Source organism: Abrus precatorius, unplaced genomic scaffold (genome assembly GCF_003935025.1).
Source record: "Abrus precatorius isolate BTA unplaced genomic scaffold, Abrus_2018 Scaffold10, whole genome shotgun sequence".
NCBI lineage: Eukaryota > Viridiplantae > Streptophyta > Magnoliopsida > Fabales > Fabaceae > Abrus > Abrus precatorius.
Window position 1 is genome coordinate 8,593,236 of NW_020874292.1, and position 12,776 is coordinate 8,606,011.

The 12,776-nt window shown below is 29.5% G+C and overlaps 1 protein-coding gene and 1 pseudogene across 1 annotated transcript; both read left to right on the forward strand.

Annotated features, from left to right (window-relative positions):
* Positions 1 to 1,999: 1,999 nt before the first annotated feature.
* On the forward strand, positions 2,000 to 3,994 carry LOC113846322 (annotated as a pseudogene).
* A 4,113-nt stretch (positions 3,995 to 8,107) lies between these two features.
* Positions 8,108 to 11,907, forward strand: LOC113846329 (WAT1-related protein At3g28050-like). The gene is made up of 7 exons (XM_027474445.1): positions 8,108 to 8,351; positions 8,453 to 8,515; positions 8,670 to 8,783; positions 10,526 to 10,760; positions 10,870 to 11,028; positions 11,117 to 11,268; positions 11,474 to 11,907. Exons 1-7 carry the CDS (start codon positions 8,176 to 8,178, stop codon positions 11,628 to 11,630), a joined length of 1,056 nt encoding a protein of 351 aa, XP_027330246.1. The 5' UTR covers positions 8,108 to 8,175; the 3' UTR covers positions 11,631 to 11,907.
* Positions 11,908 to 12,776: the final 869 nt, after the last annotated feature.

The following is a 12,776-nucleotide window of genomic DNA, read 5'->3' on the forward strand; positions in this document are numbered from 1 at the left end:
GATCTTGCACAAATAGTTCTCAACTTTTATGTAGTTAAAGAGAAAGAAGATAAAGTTTTAAAATTTTTTACAATTTTGCCTTAAGCCAAAATCACGTTTTGTTAAATTTCACTTAAATAAATTTTTTTACTCTGCAGTTCCCGCCAATACTACAGAGGATTCGAATCCGTGGGACAGCCGCCGAGTGGCGATGACTTGTTAAACACAGATATTAGAGTTTAGAGGCTAATTAAATAGGTGGTAGAATACTATAATCCGTTTATCAAAATAAAATAATCATAATTTTACTAAAAAAGTCTTAACTGAAGTATAATTACCATCCTAATTGTTTATTTTATATGCAAAATCGATTCTCTACTGTATTAGTGTAAAAGCAAACGGGCTCATACAATTTATTCCCCAAATTAACATCATTTATTAATACTCCCTCTATTTCAAGTTAACTAGTTAGTGAAATACAAAGTATTTTTTAATTAAATATATATGTATACATTTTAATAATTAAATAATAAAGCTCCACATTTTTACACATGATTATATAATAAAATTATTTTAAACAATAATTTAAAAGAATATTTTAACTTGACTTTACAACTAAAATAATATATATCAAATAATAAATATTTAATATTATATATATATATATTGTATGTTAAAAAAATACTTTTATACTTAAAATTTAATAAATTTTACTATTAATCTTTTTCTTAAAAAAATATTTTCTTGATTTTCTGAAAAGGAATTTTCAATAGTTCAACTTAGATATGCACAAAAGAAAGTATTATATCACTGTCATATTTTTTTTATAAGATCTTAGTTGATATGTGAAAAATAAATTTCTTATAAATAATATTATTTATTTTTGTTTTAGGAGAATGTTTTGATTTAATTAGCACACATATTGTTATTTGTTATTTTATAATCATTCGCTAAAGTTATGATACTATAAAATATAATAATTAAAATATAATGTCTTTTTAAAATAAGAGTATTATAAAAATAAAAAAGTCTAATTCATTATGCTCTTATAATACTCTTTTATTTATTGAAAATTCGCTGAATGCTCATTTATTCTTATAAATGTTTTATAGATTAAATGTTTTTAAAATATGAGAGGCATAAATTGATTTTAATTTATCAAATTTTTATTATTATTATTATTATTATTTACAACTACTTATCTTGACAGATTTGAATATTAATAATTCTTTACAAATATTTAAAAATCATTTGAAAATTAAATTACTAAAATTATACTTAGTGCTGCAAGACACATTTTTTTTTCAAATATAAAAAAAAATATTTAAAACTTGTCTTTCTTAGGCTTTTAAGATGTAGGTATACTATTAGAGATCGAAAATTGATTTTTTTTTTCTTTCAAGGAATGAGTAACACTTTTTCTCCTTTTAAGACATTATTTCTAACTTTTTATCTTTTTTAAGAATTACTCTAGTAAAGAAGAAATGGATGAGAGTGTAAAGTTTCTCTGAAATTTTGGTAAGATATTTAGAAGCGAGGGAAATAAAAGCAATAATAGGTCAAGGACCTCCCTGAGATTAGACGGTACACTTTCTTTTGGGAGAGGGTGGTAACGTTAAATGGTGCTTATCAAAATAATTTATCAATATAAAACATATTTTATTAAATATATATGTTATCATATCCTTCTACCTCTTACATCTCAAACTTAATGCGCCAGTAACATTATTCCTTATTTATTTATTTTTTGCATCTAAAGTAAAATATCTTTTAATATTTCCTTTAATTTTAAGAAATAATTTTAAAATATGTATACACAAAAATTTAAAAGTATAAAAAATATATATAATATATCATGTCATATAAATTGTAAAATGTTTAAGATTCTATATGGTCTCCTTATTGGGTTTATCTTGAAGCTAGAAATTAATGACGATGGCACAAAATATACACCTCATGAATGACATATACCTTATATTTAAGATATATTCTATCATGGGTGTCATTTGGCAAACAAAAGGCCATAATTTCTGACATTTTCATCATGTCTACTGTGTAATACGGACGCGTTCAAAAGCAGATTCGAATCCACACTCTCAACTCCAAAGTCATGAAAAGGGGTGGATGAAAAGCTTTTGCTTTGCCATTTACCAAGCATCTTTCGGTGTAGCAATTCCTCTGTGCCCAAATTAGCAGAAAATCATAGTCATACCCCATGAAGGAACTGGGTGTGCTCGCAATGATGTTAGCAGCAGAGCTGACGGACGTGATTGTCAACACTGTAAGCAAAGCAGCTATGAAGAGAGGCATGAATAACTTTGTATTTGTCATGTACTCCAATGCCTTCGGAGCCTTCTTCCTCTTTCTCTTAGCCTTAATCTTTTACAGGTACATATAATAAGCTTACATATAACATAACCCATACTCTAAAGTCTAAAACTTTAGTGTTGTCATCTTTTGACTGTGCAGGAAAAGAAAACTTCCGCCACTTAAGTATAGCATCGTTGGCTTGTTACTTCTTGTTGGCTCGATCAGGTAATTAATAGTCTATGAGGGACTTTATGCTTTGCTAGCTCTTTTTTTATTTAATTTTTAGATGATTGGGTATTTTCTTCTTTTGGTGTGTGTGTATTGTGTCTTGCAGTTGTTGTAATCAGATGCTCAAGTTTTTTGGCATAGGTTATAGCTCTCCCACTTTGGCCTCAGCACTGTCTGATCTAATCCCAGCCTTTACCTTCATACTTGCCATCGTTTTCAGGTGTTTGTAATCTTTGTTCTCGTCTGCTACACATTAGAAATTAAATAAAACCTTACTACTAATGATAATTGATAAATAATTGATTCAAGAATTTTTTGAAAACAGTAGTTTATGACAGCTTATAGTAGTTTGTTATAATTTTATAAAATTTATTTTGGTATTTGATCATACAGGATGGAAAAAATAGATTGGAAAACTAGTAGCACTCGGGCTAAATCCTTTGGCACATTGGTATCAATCACTGGAGCCTTGATAATTTCTCTGTACAAAGGCCAACTAGTCATAAATAACCATATATCTTTAAAATTGTTTCCTCTAAAACTTGTTTCATCTATGCAATTTGAGTGGGTAATAGGGGCAGTGATGCTTGCGGCTCATAGCTTTTTTCACTCACTGAACATTATACTCCTGGTAATTAATGCAAATCTTAAACACCTTTTGGCACATTTGCAACAATAATTAAGCATGGCTCAGAATATTGATTTTTACTCTCATTTGTTTCATATGTCTAGACACGGATAATCAGAGAATACCCAGCAGAGCTAGTGGTAGTACTCATTCGCATTGCGTTGACTTCTATATTATCTATTCCCGCTGCACTGATTTCAGAAAAGGATCCAAAGACTGGGATTTAATATGGAGTTGGTAGCTATTGGATGTTCAGTAAGAACAGTGACCAATTGACCATGATAGAAACTATTTCCTATATTAACACGATTCTTCTTTTTCTGACTTTGAAGTTTGAATTAACTTGATTTGCTTGTGAATGCAGGCAATTTTGGTCTTAGCCTTTAGAGGTGTTATCCATACATGGGCCACGAGGAAGAAGGGCCCTGTGTATGTAGCAATGTTTAACCCACTTGCAATAGTTTTTGCAGTGATCTTGGGGATTGCTTTTCTTGGGGACTCTCTCTATATTGGAAGGTATAAATGAATCAAGGCCTTGTTAGTAAAGTGAACATTATGTCAACATGTTTAATTTAAAACATGTTTTTTTGGGGTCCAAGAAGGAATATAATTACAAGGGTCTGAATTTATCTGCAGTGTGATTGGAGCAGCCACAGTAGTTATTGGCTTCTATGCTGTTATTTGGGGGAAAGCTCAAGAGAAAGTGGAGGAAGATTCTACAGTATGCAATAGTGAATCATGTCCTTCTGGTGTCCCTCTTCTGCAGAACAAGAGAATGGGGGAATAAGAAGCCTGGGAAATGATATAACCACAAATTTATATATTATTGCTCTCTCCTCTGAATTTGTCACGGGGGACTTTTTAATACGGATTTTTGTGAATTAGATTCAATCATTTTAAATAAAATGATTTTGGATTTATCATAAAAGCATACTTAGTTTGATTTATATTGACTTGAATAGAATTAGTTGATTTAATTTATAATTTTATTTTAATTTAGTTAGAATGTGATAAATTATTTATTTTATTGTTTTTTAAATTGTTTTTTTGTATAAAAACAAAAAATTTATATACACAAGCACAATTGTAAATTAAGTATATTTAATTGAAAATAGCAACTCAGTACAACCTCTTTATGTGTATTTGGATTCCGGAGATTATGGACCAAAGCCAGTGGATGATATTTGTTTTAGAGATAGTTGTGTGTCAGAAACAATCATTTTCATGCATGTCTCTTCCAGCGTTGTAGCATTTAGGGAGGGTGTGAAAACAGAGCTGAATTAAATGTTTATTTAATAATTTTTTAAATGATATTAATTTATATTCTATTTCAAATATATTTATAATATTAAATAATTAAATTATTGCGTTATATATTAAATAAATAATCGTTAACATAAATTTTGAATAAAAAATTAAAAAATATTAAATAATTGACACATATAAAATACTTTTATTTTTTATATTTGAAATTAAAAAAAAATTCACGAATAAACTTACAAATTTTAGACTTAATTTATATTTTTTATTTAACTTCGTCAATAAATTAATAAATTATAAGTTAAATTTTTGGCTCAAATATTTAGAATGATACTAACCTAAAAGATCTGACTCACCATTAAAAAAATATTAATACTCATTTAGCTTTACATAATTTTCTTGGTTAATCATTAAAACTTATTTATGGTCATTATTACAGGATGGGAAATAATAGATTGGAAAACTAATAGCACTCGGGGCAAGTCCATTGGCACATTGGTCTCAATCACTGGCACAAAGGCCAGCCACTCCTAAATAACATCCATCTTTGAAATTCTTGCCTGAAAAGCTTGTTTCATTTATGCAATTTGACTGGGTAACAGGGGCAGGGTTGCTTGCAGCTCATAGGTGTATCAATCACTTTTGCCTTATTTACAAACCAACAAAACAACGGTTGAAGGTGGAGTGTAATTTTAATTATTAGTTAAAATTTATTAAACTTATAAAAATATAAAAAAAATTCAATTAGGAATGAAAAAGTGTATTTGAATTAAAAAATATATATATATATTAAAAGAGTGTATTAATAGCATTTTTCATGTTTTAAAATATTAATTTTGCTTTTACTTACTTTCATAGTTCTAGACATAGGTAATCAGGCAGTACCCTGCAGAACTTGTGATGATGCTCATTTGCAGCATAATAGTCTCTCTATATCATCTGTTCCGGCTTCATTGATTTCAGGAAAAGGAAGCAAAAGCTTTGACTCTAGGATTTAATGTGCAATTGATAGCTATTGAATGCTGAGTAAGAATATGACCTATACCACCATTATTGTTCTTGCTTTGTATTCGAATTAACTTGATCTGCTTCTGAATCAATGCAGTTTTCAGTGTATCATTACGAAGTATTATTGTTCATGGGAAAGAAAGGCCCTGTGTATGCAGCAGTGTTTAAGCCACTTGAAATAGTCTTTGCAGTGATCATGGGTATTACGTTTATTGGGGACTATCTATATCTTGGAAGGTATTATCACCATTTTTTGCGAAAAAATAAAAATATATTATAGCATGAATTAATTTTTAATTACTTTTATATTTTATTTATCGTAAAGTTTAAATCCATATAATATTCACTCATTCTTCGTACAAATTAATAAATTTATTCATTTAATATATTAATTATCAAATTATCATTTATTATTATAAATATTTTCAAACATACTATAATTTATAATATATAACTACTTTTTATTAATTTTAATAATTTAATTATTTTCTTCTTATGAAAATAAGCGAGTGAGTATAAATATATTCCATGGGTCTAAATCAATTGAAAGATTTGAGGCGTGTCAACTTATGGTTTTCTGAAGTGAATGAATGCAATTTAAAAATATCTTTTGGGTCTAAGAAAGATTATGATTATGACTTATGAGGGTCTAATAACTTGGCATCGTATTCGCCGAAGAAGAGAATGGCGGAATAGAATCTTCAAAAAAGTATTAGTAAGTATCAGCTTATTTTTTCAAAAAATAAAAGTATAAAAAATTAATTAAAAATTTATGTTGTAAGAGGCTTTTAAAATTAAGTAAAACAATGGAAGACAACAAAGCAATCTAATATACAAATTTGAGTAAAAATTAATCCAAAAACATGTACAGAAATATGTAGTATTATTGAGTGTTTGCATAATTTGATATTATCTTAATTCTACGTAATCATATTTTTTTATTTTGATACCTAACTTGAAATAAAGATACACTGTTTTAACGAAAAATAAGCATTATAAAATAATTTTAAAGTGTGTTTTCAACAAAATGCAATGTTACTAAATATGTAATTATTATTATCTATCTTTAGTGGCAGTAAAAAATGTAATCACAGTATGTATGATATATACTTTTTGCATAGAATCGTGGCTCATTGTATTAAAAATTACATATGTATCTCTAATTTTATATATTAATTTTTTTGCGTGTTAACATTTTTTAAAAATTATTCGCACTTTTCTTATTTTTACATGCAAATCATATACATAATAAACTTAAAACTAAAAACAAGATTTAAATATAATTATGGCTAACTTGGGAAAATGGTTGGTGGAATTATGTGTTGACTATTCAACAAGGGTAGTATAAATATGGCGGCGCATAAAGTGAGTGGTCAACCGTTGGATATAATAATTTTTATTGAATGAATGAGATTCATTACATGCTACCTGCAAAATAGGTTACGAAATTTAATTTTCTTAAATTGCATTAAGGTTCCTATTGCTAAGTGCTTTGTGATTTGTCACACCATTTAGCAAAGCATTTCCTCTATAACCCTCCAACCAGCACTTGCTTCTTGGATTTCAGTTTACGGTAATAAATTTTTTGACATTACTTATTAAAAGAAATTATTTTTAGCTTTTATTGTTAAATTTATAATATAAATCATCCATTTAAAAAAAATATTGAATAGTATTTAAATAAATAATTATTTAAACTCACTTTCAGTTTGTAGACCTGTTGATCTATAGCATACAAAGGAAACCTCCGTTTCACCATGTTCACTGGACTACTTACAAATAGAGCTTCTTGGAAGTAAGTTTTTCTAATTTATCCAACCAAGATTTAAACAAGTGGCTAGTCTTACATTTGAGAAGCTTTTATCTTTAGAAGAGCGTTGGCTTTCGCTGGTGTTCTTGTTAAGGATGTTACACATGAGTCATTAATATGACGATGATAAGAGACATGATATTTGTAAATGAACTATCACCATTTTTTTTAACAAAATAAGGAGAGATAGGCAGAGAGGAAAAAAAAGGAAAGAATGATAAAGGAGTGACGACAAATTGAAATACACTGTCAGATGTGTTTTTAGTGTTGTTTTTTAATTAAAAATAAAAAATTTATTTCGATCATTTATACTAATATTAAATATTTTATAAAAATCAAAATTTAATTTTAATTAATAAACAATATTTAAAAAATTTATATTTACTAACAAACATGAAGATTAATTGGTGAAAATTATTTTTGTATAACCTTGAATTTAAGTCCTGTAATAAATAGTTTTAAAATTTTTTATCTTGTATGCTTACAAATCTTCTTAATTATTATTTTTAAAAATTTTAAGATAATAACGATACATAATTTTTTATTTAATATTTATTTTTAAAAAAGTAGAAAAATTATTATATGCACATAGAAACAACAAAATTAATATATATATATATATATATATATATATATATATATATATATATAAATAAGGCCGATGATAAAAGACAATCGAGGATGAGACAGGCATTAGGAGACGGCAAAGTTTAGAGCAAATGAGCACTGCCCTTATTACAATCTTAACAAAATTAAAATTTCAACATGCAGAGGACTGAAAATTAATAAAAGAAAACATAGGAAACCTGCTATAACAAGTTAAATAGGTCTCTAGTGATTCACCATCCCTGCTATAAAATATTGAAAATAATGTGTGGGGAACAATAAGAAGATGGAAACATGAAGAGTGGGGATGAGTGGCATGTGATAATTGACACACTACTGAACTGAAATGGGGAACTTGACACTTCCTTTTGTGGGAATGATAATGGCGGAGTTTGCTCAAGTTGGATTAATCATATTGAGCAAACAAGCCATGGCTGAAGGAATGAACAATTTCATCTTAATCTTCTATTCCAACGCAATTGCTGCTCTCCTCCTTCTTCCTACTTCCTTCCTTCACCACAGGTAGGTGCATAACTTTATTACCTTTTCTCTTTAAAGTTTAGAACTTGATCACCCCCTATCAGTGATTCCATAATTGGGTTGTACGATACAATTCTTGGCAGATTTCAACGTCCTCCAATCACCCTTTCTACCCTCTGTGGATTCTTCTTACTAGGACTACTTGGGCAAGTTCCAAAATTCTTCCTTTTACATATAATACAAATTCAAAGGCTTTTGGGCAATTTTGCTCATAAATTTCCAATTTTTTTATGGTGGACTCTGTGTAATTGTGGATTCTAATACCGGAAATGTGTTTTTTTTTTTTTAGTTTGTTTTCAGTTATTTGGCGCAGGTTTTTGGCTATGCTGGGATTTACTATGGCTCAGCGACGCTCAGCACAGCCATGCTCAACCTTGTACCTGGTTTTACTTTCGTACTTGCTGTTATTTTTAGGTTGTTCCCATGTCCTTTTTGTTGTTGCTAATGCCTTTCTTTATTAAGTATGTTCTGCATTAATTATAACTTCATTAATACACTTAGCACAACTATTATGGATTTCATATATGGTGAGGTACATAAAACTAACTATTAAGTGTTTGCAGTCTCGGAATTTCATTTCTAGCTTTATTTGAAAAAAAGATGTTCCCCTCAGCAAAATTGTTGTTCCAGCTGACCTAGAACTATCCTACTGACATTGCACTCTTGCTGGTGGCCCTCATCCTATATAGTGATGAATACAAAGGAAATTTGGGCTTATGGAACCTTCTAGTTTTGGTCTAAAAGTTGGGTAAATTAGGTGCTTAACAGATAGTATTACGTTAATGAATAATAACTCCATGCCTTATGATGACTTTTATTCTGTGGTGCATTTTGTTAATGAATATCGAATGATAACTCCATCCTTATGGTGGCTTTTCTTCTGTAATCGTTCATGTTAAATTACAATCGATCTTGAGTGACAGCTATACAGTAGTTCCTTATCACACTAATATTTCCCCATCTGTTTTTACTCTTATGAGTTCTTACGGTTCAGTTGATGCATATACTGTAATTTGTAATGGATAGCTGGCAAATAAAATATAAAACTCTCCATCATTTGCCTGTTATCTGGCTTTGCAATGAAGTCAAATTAATTATGTTGTTTCACTTTGAAGAGATTTTACCTAATTAAAAACGATAATCTCGAGACAAGTTTTGTATTGAGCCCATTATAATGTTAAACTGATTTGGTCTGAGTTCTCTTGCTACCACTTTTGTTAACCAACACATCTAAACAACATCAATTGTGAAGACATTTGAACTTGACCCATAATTCTGGCATTACTTAAAAAATCTCAATGCATAAGATTAAGTTGATACATGATAGAAACAACAATCAAATAGTAATAACAACAATCTGCAATATTCGGAATGAAGTGAAAACACTGTATTAATCTCACTATAAGATGAAGTAAGATATACAAGGGTATCATCGATACATATCTTGTGTGGTCAATGAACGAAAAAATTACACACCATGGGCTAATTGTTGACATTCATAAAGATTGAGGTTTAAATTAGTCTTAAATGTTTAATCAAACACTGAAAGTTATACCTATAGGGTAGATATGTCTATGAGATTATGTTGTTGTCTTTATTTTCATAAAAATGATACAACTATAGATTGACAGTTAATCTAATCTTGTCTTGAAAATGAAATTATCCCATTTTGGAGTTTGGACCATAGTTACCAAACTCTCTCAATGACACTGCATGCCGCATACTGAATTTATCGTACCACATACCAGGCACCAGTTCTTGTTAAAGGATGTCTTATAATGTAAAATGTGATGAACTTCATACCTACACGAACCACGCACCTGTACCTGTACCATGTATTTGTAAACTACGGTTTGGGCACCTGATGCCAACACAATAACATTGTGATTCTGCAGTTGTATAAACATATATCAAGATCGCATAATGAATTTAGTTGGGCTGATGAATTGGAATATTTTACATTTTTTTTTAAATTTAAAGTAACCCCTCTGGGTTTTGAAAGCTTTTGTATTGTTTGTGTGTGTGTGTTTCATATAAAAGGCTCACCAACTATGAACTTTATGTAATTATAGAGCAAAAGATGACATACTTGTTCTCTCTATCCATTCATTTACTGCTAAAGGTCTATCTAAACTAATCCCACTTTCTGGTTGCAGAATGGAACAATTAGATTGGAGAAAATTTAGCAGCCTAGCTAAATCATTGGGAACGATAGTATCAATTGCTGGTGCATTCATTGTGACTTTGTACCAGGGCCCTGCACTTTTGATGGGAATTTCATCGGCAACCTCATCTCAGCAGCCACTTTCCTCACAAGATTCTAATTGGATACTAGGAGGATTATTTTTTGCAGTTGATTGTGTAATGGCTTCAGCATATATTATTGTACAGGTGAATTTGTCATAGTAGTAATAGAGCTTTCATAATTTTTGATTTCTACTCCTGTGGTGCAAGTTCTCTATAATTTGTTAATTATAATTTATAATCTATTATGTTTCAGGCTTCTATTCTTAAGAAATATCCAGCAGAGTTTATTGTTGTCTTCTTTTATTTTTTCTTTGTGATGATTCTATCTGCCGTGACCTGTTTGGTTGTGGTAAGAGACATCAGTGCTTGGAGCTTGGAACCTAGGCTAAGGTTGCTTGCAGTATTATACTCGGTAATAAAAAAATATAAGCTGACCACATTAAAGTACCACTATTAACTACTGCATTAGCTTCACCCTGAAACTATGTATTTATATACAGGGAGTCTTTGGCTCTGCATTCCAAGTTGGTGTTACTTCTTGGTGTTTGCACCAGACAGGACCTGTTTTTGTTTCCATGTTCAAGCCCTTAGGAATTGTAATATCGGTGGTTTTAGGTGTTGTCTTCCTTGGGGATCCATTCTATCTTGGAAGGTAGGTTGTGTAGCATGTAGATTGTGTTTTATTGTCAATTGAGTTTATTAGTGTGTTTGGTTTCATGTTAGAAAACATATGGATCCACATGTACTTCAGCATACTAGTTGTAACTTCTTCGTTGGATCCACAGGCTTTCTAATATGTTTTCAAACACACTATTAATTCATCCAACATGAATCATTGTTTGTTTCTTTAAATGCAGTCTAGTTGGTGCTACTGTGATTGTTGTTGGGTTTTATTCTGTATTATGGGGTAAAGCCAAAGACATTGAGGATGTTGTAGTGAGAAGCTTGGTATCAAAGGGCAAACAGACTCCTCTTTTGAAGGAAAACAGCCATGAAGACATACAAGGGTGTTAGTTCATTTTAAAAGGATGCTACGATTCTGCCAGCAAATTGGCAGTTTCAATTGTTAAGGGTGTCTCTGCTCTTACTCAGAATAAGATATGTAAATGCACAAGAGATTGAAGAAAAGTGTCATAAATTGTAATAATTATCGTGTAGTTTTTTATTGACTAAGTTGTTATTCATGTGCTTTGGCTTTCATTTTAGAAGACAGTTTGATGATGCCATTTCCATCATGCCCTAAATGTTACTCTTATCATTTTGACTTTAGTATGGATGAACTTCATTATGCTATAAATGTTGCTCCTATCATTTTGACTTTATTATGGATGAACTTCATTATTAGAAGGGAGTATAATAAAGAGCGAGTGTTTGCTTAGGTGTGTAGATCATGATTGATCCAATTATCTACTAGCTCAAAAGGGAAAAAATAGTTATATTCTAAGCATGCTAAAAAGACAGTGGTTTTAGAATTTGAATTCAAAATGAGACAAACATATTTAAATTAATCTAAAATTAATAAACTTAGAAACATATTAAAATAGTAAGATGTATTTCTAAAAAAGTTAAGATGTAACTTTGAGAGCAAAATTGTGAAAAAATATGAAGTGTTGTAATTTCATAAATATATAATCATATAAGCACAAGAAAGAAGTTAATTCATAAATGAAATTATACACACACATACACAAGAAAGAAGTTAATTCGTAAATGAAATTATACAGACATACATAAGTTTGATTTATTTTGGATATGAAATATTATCTAATTCAATAATAAAATTTAATTTTTGTAGTTTTTATTTTTAAAATTTTTAAATAATTAAATTTTTTATTTTAATATTTATATTATATAAGATTGGTTCATAAACATATCAGTTTAGCAAATAAGAGATTAATTGGGCACGCGAACTAAAACATTTCTTATAAAAGCACACCGACCATTATCATTATTCCTCCCTATTTTTTAACAATGTCAATTTGATCTTTTCCATTTTTCTCTTTCCTACATCAAGCGTAAGAAATTCGCCAATTTCCTGATTCAAATAAATAAATAAATAAAAAGTCTGAGGTTATTTGAGAACAAGTTCGAACTTGCAATGGCCAATGAGGAAGCAAAGAAAGTCAATTTTATTAGTCCATCCTACTAATTCCATTCATG